This window comes from Scleropages formosus, chromosome 16 (assembly GCF_900964775.1).
Source record: "Scleropages formosus chromosome 16, fSclFor1.1, whole genome shotgun sequence".
Classification (NCBI taxonomy): domain Eukaryota; kingdom Metazoa; phylum Chordata; class Actinopteri; order Osteoglossiformes; family Osteoglossidae; genus Scleropages; species Scleropages formosus.
Genome location: NC_041821.1, coordinates 17394745 through 17406916, shown reverse-complemented (window position 1 = coordinate 17406916; position 12172 = coordinate 17394745). Strand labels below are relative to the sequence as shown.

At 34.1% G+C, this 12172-nt stretch overlaps 1 protein-coding gene across 1 annotated transcript in view; it reads left to right on the top strand.

Annotated features, from left to right (window-relative positions):
* The window catches only part of LOC108933547 (integrin alpha-M), a 40984-nt gene extending 29547 nt beyond the window's left edge, over window positions 1-11437 (top strand). The window contains exons 17-32 of the mRNA XM_018750702.2: window positions 440-606; window positions 1638-1760; window positions 1904-1971; window positions 3105-3246; window positions 4073-4171; window positions 5965-6044; window positions 6228-6308; window positions 6444-6522; window positions 6762-6869; window positions 7228-7269; window positions 9195-9311; window positions 9558-9659; window positions 9751-9786; window positions 10154-10264; window positions 10670-10798; window positions 11225-11437. Coding sequence (XP_018606218.2) covers window positions 440-606; window positions 1638-1760; window positions 1904-1971; window positions 3105-3246; window positions 4073-4171; window positions 5965-6044; window positions 6228-6308; window positions 6444-6522; window positions 6762-6869; window positions 7228-7269; window positions 9195-9311; window positions 9558-9659; window positions 9751-9786; window positions 10154-10264; window positions 10670-10798; window positions 11225-11266 — 1526 coding nt within the window. The 3' untranslated portion in view covers window positions 11267-11437. The remainder of the gene's footprint in view (window positions 1-439; window positions 607-1637; window positions 1761-1903; window positions 1972-3104; window positions 3247-4072; window positions 4172-5964; window positions 6045-6227; window positions 6309-6443; window positions 6523-6761; window positions 6870-7227; window positions 7270-9194; window positions 9312-9557; window positions 9660-9750; window positions 9787-10153; window positions 10265-10669; window positions 10799-11224) is intronic.
* The last annotated feature ends 735 nt before the right edge of the window (window positions 11438-12172 follow it).

The following is a 12172-nucleotide window of genomic DNA, read 5'->3' as shown; positions in this document are numbered from 1 at the left end:
CAAAACTCATGACCGGAAGTAAGGATGAGGATGCAGAACAAATGGCAAAGCACAAGTTTTGTTCAAGGTTTATTACCAGCATGTATAGTATAATCAGATTAAAATAAATGTTCACAATAAAATCTGTCATAAATCCTGAAACCCAACAGCTATTTTAACTGAAATAGACACTGATGTACTGATATATATTCTCTGCAGATAATAAGCTAAGACGCCAATTTGTAACACATGGCCTGTTCTTGCCATTAGGATTAGAGTTTAAGGTTTAGGCAGCCATATTTATTTTGGATGAGTTTATGACTATTTACAAACACAGTTGGGGTTAAATTACTTTCTGAATTACCCTCTAAGCTTCATAATAAATACTATTTCCACATGCAGGAAAATATGTTTTGTACCAGTAAGATAAATGGCTATGATAAAATTGTTTGTATATTAGACGTAGGACTGTCCAAGATGAACGTCTCCTATCAAGTGGACTTGGACATTCGAAGGCAAAGGAGTCGCGTCCAGCTGAGTGACAACGGCAGTGGACCCAGGAAATTGCAGTCTTTCTTGGAGCTGAACCAGGAGACAACTTGCGTCAACCACACCGTCTATATGCCAGTACGTTTTTTACAATACGAGACAATGAGTTGAAATATAGGGGTAAGAGAACAAACATATGGAAACCGTAGACTGAGGGGAAAATATAAAACCGATAAGGCTGTGCGCTCAGTTTTTGCACAAACTACATAACTTATAAACGTTTCATACTGGGATTATTTCATTATAAAATGTATTAAATATGCTATAATGATTAATTCAAAACAATTTAATTCTTTAAAATATTATTTGTGTTAATAAATTTCATAGTGTAAGAAATTACAATATGAAAATATAAAATTTGTAGCAATGACAAGACTATGAGTTCACATAAAACACAAAACGCAGATGAAAAATTGATTTAATTCTTGAAAATGTTAAATCGCACAAAACTCAAAAGTCCCGTCCTGGGTGTGTCCCCTCCCCCTCCAGCCTTGCGCCCTGTGTTGCCCGATTAGGCTCTGGCTCGCCATGACCCTGCTGGGGCAAGTGGTTTCAGTCAATGTGTGTGTGTGTGTGTGTGTGTGTGTGTGTGTGTGTGTGTGTGTGTGTGTGTGTGTGTGTGTGTGTGGCAGTATCTTTAGCACACCCACTTCAGTCACATCAAAATATGCTAGTAGTACTGCATAAGTAATGGAAATTTTAAAAAATGGGAATTAGCTTATCCAGTGTTCTGATCTCAACCTTAATGATGGATTTTCAATAACTAATTAGGTTTGGATAAAGTGGGTGAGTATACAGAATACCATTGATGCAGCTGTAAACTATATGAAAGATTAAAGATAAGTCACAAAATCATTTGTAAATGTAATGTAGTTTATATATAGACTGAATATGTAGGCAATTATAACAGTTCAGTTTGGAAACTGCATGATCAGATGTCCCAATATGAATATCTACTTAATGAAATACATTATTGCAATCATCAAAAATGAAGAGAGAAAAAACTGTGCATTAAATTAAAATCAGTTAAAAGCCTGTAATTTATAAATTTGTTTAGTGTATTATGCCTTTTTTTGAAATTGCGATTTTGAAATTTATTCCTCACGCAGGGATGTATTGAAGATACTCGCTCAGCAGTGGTCATTACATTTAACTATTCACAGTCTGAAACACAACAGCACACTTCCTCCGCCATTCTCAACATTGACAGCAAAAGAATGGATCTGATAGAGGTACAACTTTCTGTTCAATTAATTTAATTACCTTTTTTACCTATATACTATGCTTCTCAAAATGTCTTGCATGTTGTCATTTTCATTGCTTAGCTTCACTTACTATTTCTATTTATTGTATTTTTTTACTATTATTGTATCAGGTTCCATTTCAAAGAAACTGTAGAAATGACACCTGTGTCTCTGATTTGGAGCTGGATTTTGCCTTTGGGTATGTACGAAAACATATCTTGTAGAAGCTTCAGGAACATTTTGTACTATTTGATGACAGAGTATTCTCTTTGGAAAACAGTGATTTGTGTCCTCCTGCATACTGTTAAGATGAACATGAGTTTAAGTAGCAGGCCACTCAAATTTTATGAACATACATACATGACGCCCTATCAGGTTAATACGTAACCTTAAAATTATTATACAGACAAGTATGTGCATATCTCTAATGAGTTCATTTAAAACCAAAGTAGCTTTTTCTAGACACGTTGTAGTGCTATCACTGGCTATTTCGTTCATTTTACATACTGAGTGATGTTAGTGTTGTTAGCATTTGTTAGTCTCCAAAACTTTCTAGTAACTTACATACAGTTCTGAACCCTTTGCGACAAACTTCTGGGTTGCAATGTTTTTTGTTACTTTCTGAAATTCACCATTTTTTTTACCATATTTTGAACCATATTATTCTCTAAGAACTGACCTGATGTCGCAATGTGCCCTGCCTTAATAAATAAACCTGTCAAACATTGACATGAACTGAAGAATTTGGAACCACAGATGTCAAGTTTTTACTAAACTTACTAATGTTATTAGTAAATGTATTTTCACACGCAACAAATTTGAAGAATTACGGAAAATCGAAAGTAAGACTAGGAGACTTTTTTCTTTTTGGTAACACAGTAAACAGCTACATTGTAACTTAAATGGCCTTTTTAGTCTTAGGAGTTGTGAAAATGAAAAATCAATTACATTACAAGCTTTAAAACTAAACTAGACCTGTGTCATATTTTTGCTAAACTCTCTCAGTGGTCTGTGTGTACCTCCTAATCTAGTTCCATACTCAGGAGACTGGTAAAAACAGAACGCCTATTAGTTCTTGACTTCATCTCAAAATTTTAAGTAACTTAAATAAATAGAAGGCAAATAGAACAGTATTTAATAACTACCACAGTGTTACTTTTTAAATTGTCCAGTAGAAATGTAGCAATAGTATCTGATTGTAAGACAATTCTATGAAATATTCTTATATGATGTTTTCAAGAAAGATTTTTAAAAATTAGTTGATTTTTTAGTAATTTATTCATTAATATTCTGACAATCTACCTTGTCTGATTTGCCTTTTTCCACTCTCAGAACATCTCCTTTAGTAGTAATTGATCAAGAGTACTTCAATGTGACGCTGAACTTGAGCAATAATGGAGATGACTCGTATAACACCAGCCTGTCCTTCCATTACCCCCCTGGCCTGTCCTTTTCCAAGTTGCAAGTGCAGAAGGTAATATATACGTTCACATTCATTCATGCTATACTACCTTGTAAATGGTTAGTAAAATATATTGTAAATTATGCACATATCCCAAACTTTGTGTAAGAATATCTCCAGCTGTAATATTTCTTCATAACGTAACTCTCCATTACGCCCCGTGTTACACTGCTTATATTTATGCTAAATGACTATTTTACGCAAGTAATTAACAGATCTTCTACAGTGAGTAAAATGAGGGCAAGTGAACAAATACATCAGCACAGAGTACCTAGCAACTTCAGGAGAACAAACAGCAAAAGATAAAGAATTACTTTGGAATTAGACTGTACTTTTACTGCAGTCATAGCAACAGCAGATTCTTTGTGTATATGGGACTCCAACTCCAAAGTCAAACATTCTTTCCCCTAAAAAATATGCTATACATATAACTAAGCTAAACAAAAAAATTACGTATTTACATGGTATGTCAGCTCAAATAGTAAAACATGGTTACAACTGCCTCTGACATGTTGTTTTCACTACAGTTTTCAATCTTTTTTGAACATTTTCAAAGGTTCAAAACCCTCTGGTTTCCTAACAGCTATAAATGTTAGGCAGTACAGTAACTGAAGCTAAATATGTCAAATTAATTCACTGCATGTTCAGTCGGAAACTGAAATTTTTAATTATTTCAACCAAACTGGAGATATGTAATATGTTCTACATAACAATGAAAAATATGGAATGAAGAAAAGCTATTTTCATTATACTTTGCAGCTTTCACTAAGATGATATTTATTATTAAGATTTCAATTATTTTATTTATTATTATTTTATCTTGTGTTTCCATTCGTAGGCTTCAAGGAGAACGTTGACCTCCTGTACTGGCCTAGAAGATATAAAGAACAGAACAGTCTGCAGTGTGAGCCATCCTGTCTATCCCAGCCAAACCACGGTATATATTAATATAAATCTTAAGTTACAAAACTGTTTCCACCCTAGCACCCTGAAAAATAAAACATTAATTCCTCTGACATGTGTTTGCTTGAACAGTGAAAATCTATATTGCTGTAACTGCAGTCTGTCGGTGTATTTCCTTTAAAAATTTCCATCTACCTATAACTGAGATTGCTAAAAACTTACTGTAGGGTACAGGGTTCCTAGAATTGTTAAACAAATTTATTAAAGACAGTTGTTATGCTAGTTACAGTTTGCCCTACTAAGGTGCCTTTATAGAGATCACTTTTGATGTTGGTGTGATATCAATGTATTGATGGAAAATGGATGGAAAAACGGATGCAAAATTCAAAACTCGTTAGAAATGTTACTTAAAAGCAGGAGCAAGAAGTTTCAAGAACTTCACAAAAAACAGTTCTAAGCTTGGGCTGTGAAGCATGAACTTTTTATTACACTTTTCTTAAGTGTAACACGTAGTTCTCTACTAAGCAGCAGGAAAAAAAATCAGTCGACTGGTTCCCTTTTGAGGGCACAGCACTTTCAAGCGATCACATTCATTCCATGGTGAAGCCCTTCAATCCTGATGGCAGTGCAGCCTTCCGTGGTGACAATGCTCCCATCCACAGAGTCCGAGTGGCAAACGAATGGTTTGAAGAGCATGCCACTGATGTAATCCATATATTGTGGCTCTTCCAGTCGCCACATTTCAGCCACTGGGGTATGAGGGAGCGCTTGTGAGAGTTGTTGTGAAAAATTCTTGAATGGCCTATGAGACAGCATTTTTACCAGCACTGAAACACATATAATGGAGACATAAAGAAGCAAACAAAAACACAATAAAGTAGTAGTGGCTGGAACAGTATAGATTATACAGTTGTTAAAAGAGTGAAACAGATTTCAGAATGAACTGGAATTATCTACAACTGCTTTATAGCTAAATCAAATCACGTACCTGTTGGAGGACAATGCAGTTTTTTATCCTATGATAAAGAATAATGTTCAGAGGTTCTCTACTAAAAGGACTTAAGACATCAAACATACACACATCATCTGAAACCACTTGTCCTATACATGGAGAGCTGGAGCCTAACCCAGCAATCCAGGGTGTAAGGCTGGAGGGGGAGGGGACACACCCAGGACAGGACGCCAGTCCGTCAAAAGGCACCCCAAGAGGGACTCGAACCCCAGACACACCGGAAAGCAGGACCCAGACCAACCCACTGCACCACTGCACCCTCCTCTATCAGACATATAGTTTTATTCAATTTTACTGAATATGCTAGATTTAATTACATAGCTTACATGCAAGATAAACTAGAATTAGAGAGGAATTTTACACTGAGAAGCTTCCTCATATTAACTTTGAATTATCCATTTCTTTTTTTCTCCAAAGCAACTTCCAACAAACTCTGTGTAGTGTTATCGGCCCACACACCTTATTCACCGCCGTGACTTACACTGTTAGATACACTACTTACACTGGATCACTCATCCATACATCAGTGAAACACACTCTCTCTGTCACTCACACGCTAGGGGTGAACCTGAAGAAAAGAAAAGAAGAATTTCTTTTAGTAGAAAAGAAAAATGAATGAAAGCTGAAGCACAGACGATCAGTGTAGAAAGCCCTGATGACTTGAAAAATTAAAAAAGGCATTGTGGTGACAGCGTTTTGCTTATAAAGCTGTTTACCTAGGAAATAGGATTCACCCCTTTTGGCTTTTTTCACAGTTTATTTTCTTTCATAATTGAAGCTTTTGTTTTTTTTTTTTTTTTGCTTTTTCTTATTAGGCAAATATACTCAGTACCTTTCGGATTTCCAGTGAGTACCATTGGGGTGAAACCATGCAGATGACCATCAAAGCTCACAGGTATGCTTTTATGTCAAATAATGCACATGTAGTAAATGGCACTGTAAAGTTATCTAATTGTTATTTGTATATTATAACGATTCACTTCTTTAGAGTTTTCACATCGTACACAAAAAAATTAAACCGCTTACATTGATCAAGTTTTGATGTTAATGGATAAATTAAAATCAATTTTCTTTACAGTGACAATGGAAAACCTTCCAACACCACCATAATGACAAAAAGTCTTCCTGTTCAATTTGCTGTCGATCTGGTTGTAAAAGCGTAAGTTATATTAAGGCAATAAAAATATTTTTGCTGCAGTAATTTATCCAGATATTGAGGGTAATTTGAGTTTCACACATTAATTGCACTGACTGTTCTATATTTGAATAATGTATGTACTTTTTCTTTCTACAGCCTTCATGAAGACTCTGACACATATCTTAATTTCATTCTGAATGAAAGACAGCCAAAACAGATGAAACATGTTTTTGAGGTAATTTTTAAAATAATAATTTCATATAATCTTAAATAGTTACAAATATTAGATTCTGTTTTTATCATTAGTGTATTTCACTTTAGAAAATCATAGCCCGTGCCACCTTACTGTAGTCGACATCAGTATGTGCCACATAAAAACATTTAACAGCATTACTTGTACAGAGGATTCATACTAATATAATGAATATTGGAATAAAATTACTGAACACACTTTTTGATTTGTTTATTCTGCAGGTCAAGAATTTGGGTTCTGCATCTTTACCTGTTAACATAACCTTCACTTTCCAAACTCTACTGAAAAATAATTTTCAGCTGAGTGCCTATCAAGTAACCCCTTCAGAGGTAACATTACATCAGTCATGCACGTGATGTTATTAAAAAAGTTTATTTTATGCAAAATGTCATTCTAAGACTCAGATAATATATTTACCTGAAACATTACTCTGGTATAATGATTTATAGTCTCTTAGTTCCACTTTGTACTGCTTCACTTTTAAAAAATTAGTGGCAAATTTATAAAAATTTTATTTGCCGTAATTTTGTTTTCAACATAATTGTTCAATATTTTTATGTTCACAATACTCAGTTATCACTATAAAGGGAAATGTATATGACAAAAAGCTGTTGATGTTACGTGAAATTGTTTAAATTACTACACTGTGAGCATTTGGATGTTCTAATTTCTTCATTGTATTGTCAGAATTCATCCAAGTGTATTGGCACTGCTGATGCACAAGCACAGGTGAGTATTTTTTATATGCATTCCTCTATTACCCTTTATTATTCCTTTGGGTTCCTATCCAGGTCAAATAGCAGAAGGAACCCATTCTGCAAGTTATCTCATGACCAGTGCTTGTAGCTCTTTAGCTGATCAGTCGAAGGAGACGTGTCAGTGGGGCGACTTCTTGTAACTTTGTTTTTCATCCCCATAACAGCTCATTAAAAGCAAACATCTTAGTACAGATTTATTTAGATACAGCTAAGTAAAGAAATGGCTGTTCAGCTACCACAACGAAGGACCAACCAATGACTACAAATGTACAAGTGAAAAAGCAAGCAATGCCAAAGCCAACTCATGAGCTCATCACTAAGCACACAACTACACACTAAGCCAGAGGTTCCAAACGGAAAGTTTCTCCATTCTCTTCACTTTGTAATTTAATTTTTAATCATTAATCAATCATTGATAAGATTCTTCTGTGAACAAGCGACTTTTAGGTGTGGCTATCAGTCTGGGTGAGGACTGGGCATATTTCTTGTTTTGTTCTATTTTGTCTGTTTTGTTTTATTTGAGAAGAACTCTGGATAACAGATGCATATTTACAAAAACTAGCATAATATTCCTAGTCACAACTTTGAAAAATTTTGAATGAGATGGGGAAATGAGCTGTGATCAGAAATCCTGAATAAATCTATTTTTATTCCACAATGAAACGTAAACATGAAAAATGACAAAGTTGTTAAAATTTTCATTACGCCTTCATTCTAAGTCATATAAGCACTCTATACAGTGTTATACTTTTAGCCTAAAACATGTTAAATCTTCAGTTGTGTCACATTCTGCAGTATTATTTTACATAAGAAAAATTGCTCGTAGAGTGTTTAGTTCCCATGCAGAACAAATGTAACATTTATCTTTGGAAATTCTCTTTTGTCTTTATTGTATTAGAAAGTTTCACTTGATGAATTGAATTCTGACATCATAGAGTATTTTCTTAGTTTACTAGAAGTTTCTGCCATGTTGGAGAAATTGATCTTTTTTAAACAATGACAGAATTTATACAATGACAGTGATGCCTAATAGGGAGTCTTGACGTCATTTTGTCACATATTCTTCATAAACTGTAATCAGTCCTATTTATTGAAGGTCTACATATCAACATATCAACATATAAACATACTAAGTTTAGATAGCTTAATACAATAATTTTGCATTTCTCCCAAATAAATTTTTGGCACATAAATAAAATTACTTACACTTAAATCAACAATAAAATGCACAGGTAATCAATGCCGCTTTAGACTCATAGAAAATCGCTCTTTGTAGGATCTTACCACTGGTCCTGACAATATCTGGCTTTATTTCTCCTCTGTGAATAAATTATTATTATTTACACACCTGACTCTGCTTACCTACTTGGTTAACATTTGCCACTTGGGGTTCACTTATTTTTTGCACTATACACCTGTTACGTCAGATGAGCATGACTACTCATTAAAAAACCATATTGCGGTAAAATATAGGAACACAAAGGGTTCACATACTTTGAAGCAGCACTGTATATTCCAGCATGACTAAGAGATTTCTGCTTGGTGTCGAGTTCAGGAAGGTTGCTGTAAAGGTTGTTGGTTATGTATTTATGTGCCATGTTGGCTCGGTCAGTGTCGGACAGCCTACCAAAACACGGTGATTCTTCTATTAGCTTGCAGTGTTCACATTCACACATTTTTAAGTAATAGATTATTTTTAAAACCTTTCAGGAACAGGTCTTTTTACATCAGTTGACATTTAAACCCTAACTTTGATGCACCTTGTATTACAAATAAAACATTGATCTCTTTCGGATAAAAAGTCCTTACTTTACATTACTGTTCAACTTCCACATCCTGTAAAAATCAGTATGCAATATTTTTTACAAATTTTATTGAAATGTTTTTATGTTTCAGGCCTCCAAAGACCAGTACAAGATTATAATATGTGAAATCAACAGTTCAAAGGGTCAAACAGTTCAGTTTATACTTTCTGGGCAAGTCACTATTCTCCGACATGAGGAATTCAAACAGGTAAGATGTATAAGATATATAGGAATAACCACAGATTTACAAGATTTATAAAAATAGCCAGAGAATCTATTACATTTTCGTAAGTTTTATGTTACATGCCACATTTGTGCTGAAGGAGCTCTCTGTGAAGTGAAGAAATACACTCGCTATTGGGGATATCTGCTACAGTGCTGTAAAGAGTCTGAGTAAAACAAATGTCACACAGCTAGCGATAAATGTACTGATATATTTTTTCTCTTTTTACAGAGCCTGTCTTTTCAAGGAAGGAATCTGGAAGTGAATTTTTTCAGCAAAGTAAAACTCTCCTATGATACAAAGCGATATGTTCAGATCACCAGCAGTTCAGTGGTAAAATTTCACACCGACAGCTTTCATACGAAAAGACAAGGCCAATATAATAAAAGTTCTGAGGTGATGACATTTCTTTTTCTCATAACAGGCCAACAGTGATCCCAAAAGCTTCCATGAAACAGAGGTAATTATTTTCAGTAGTAGTAATAGTAGTATCAGGTAAGGTAAACTGGAAGTTGTATCATTTTCAACAATTATTTGGCTGCTGAATGAGCTATTTGAATACACTTGCATCGATTCCTAGAAAATGTGCGTACTACCTGTTTACCATAACTGCTATAAATGAGTAAGTAGTACGTATTGCTTGAGCCTTCCAAAATCTGAAACACTAGATCCTTCACAAAGACACTGAACCCACTTTCCTTTACTTGACCCATTTAATAAAGCCATTAAATGCTGTCTTCTCTCAGTTAAAAGCAACAAAACTAAACGCATATTTAATTTATGAGAGAAATAAACTGTATACTGTTTTTTGTGTCTTTCTTTGTAAGGTTACTACTCGAGTAGAGCTGACCATCCCTCCCAGTCAACTATTTATCGTTGGAGTGGGTGCTGGAGGAGGATTGTGTCTTCTGATATTAATAATTGCGATCTTGTACAAGGTAAGATAGTAATGTGCAATTTTCAATAATTTACTTAGCATAACAACATGTAATGTATAAGTAATTCCACTTCAGTAAAATGAATACTACATTTGTAACATTTTAGAATGTACCTTATTGCATTTTTCCTGATCAATAGGTCAGGAAAGGAAGTCATTCTTGTTATACAACTTTGCAATGTCAAAGGATGTAATTAACTAGGGATTTCATTGGCTTCAGGATTATTTTTTCTATATATTGTTCACGTGACGTTCTGTAACAGAGCCGAGATATTATACGCCTGCATTTATGAAACAGTAACCACAACAGATGCTGGTCATCAATTAACTGTAATCATGTAGTTTCTGAACTGAACACTATTATCAGGGATCAATGTCTGTCTATGTATTACTTTTTCCTCCTCAGCTGGGATTCTTCAAGAGAAAGAGACCTTTTGAAAATCAGTGCAATGAAGTTCAAAACGAAAATGAGGAGAAAAATGGACCTGAAGAGAAGGAAGCGAGCCAGTTACCAGTAAAAGAAAGTGATGGTCAGGTAGAGAACAAACCACTGATGGCATAAAGAAAATTATGTAATGTGTCTTACATTAAAAATCTGAACACACATTTAAAGTTCTATTATATTTTTTAAAGTACATACTGTATGTCTCAGAAGAGAGCTAATTTAGGACTAAATTAATACATACAGCAAGTGTACATGTAACACTTTTAAATTCACAAATACTATTTATTCCTGCCGAATAAAAATTTTGTAATGAATTCTTAATTTAAATGACTTGTACATTGCTGCTTTTTTTTTTTTTCTTTTAATATTGGTGATATTTTCTCAGGAAGATGAATAATACTGCAAAGAGATGTAATATACTGCAACAGAAGCTACAGAAAATGCTATGTAAAAATATTATTGGCATAAGGCCTTACAGGTAGTACCCTGACTTACACAATATTCTTCTTTGGATAGGTTTCAAATTGCAATGATCTTGATGATATAACAACGAGCTAAAAATGGATGACCAAAAGGATACATTTTAATTTTCAAAAAAAAAATGTTGGTAAGAAATGCTTCAGTCAGGTAGTGGCCTTACATTGCATTACATGCTTCCTTAGAGATGCTTCAAAGCAAAATGTTCAGCTAGCGAGGAGCTAAGATGGATGAACAATGAATGCATTTTGATTTTCAGTCAAGAAATGTTGGTAGGAAATGTAAAAATGAAGCTTATATATGTATTTTTTCTTAAATATGTTTAGTCTTTGTTCTTATTAATGTTCGTTCTGATTTTAATCTTTAGAATTATATCATTGAAAATTACATTTCTGTTTCGAATATACTAATATTATATCAATCATATGTAACCAATGCATTTTATTTTATCATTGTCATTCTGCAATTTTTTTCAACAATAAATCTAATGGTTACTTTCTGCTTTTTTGAGTGCTTTTTGCTTCCCGCTTTTTGTTTCATAGACTTCTGATTATCTACTGTATTACTATTAACACCACAACTTAAAAAAAAAAAAAAAAACTATGAAAACTATACTTGAAAATATTTTAAATGTATTTTCATATACTTTACAAATGAAGTGGCCTAGACAACGTATGGGTTAAGATTAATTAGAAATCTATAATTGTATTGTAATCATATTGTATGTAACAGCAGCACAGTGGTGCAGCAGGTTATTCCATGGCCTCACAGTGCTGCGGTTGTTTCTCTGGACATTAGTACAAATCTGACCCTGCTGTGTGCAGTTTAAATGTCCAACCGTTATTCATCTGAGTTCTTACCATGTTTTCTTGGAAGACATGCATGGAAGAAAACATACCATCACACCCAGTTTATACAACCAACCAACCAACCAACCAACCAACATCAACAACCATTTGTCCCAAATGGGGTCAGGGCAAACCAGAG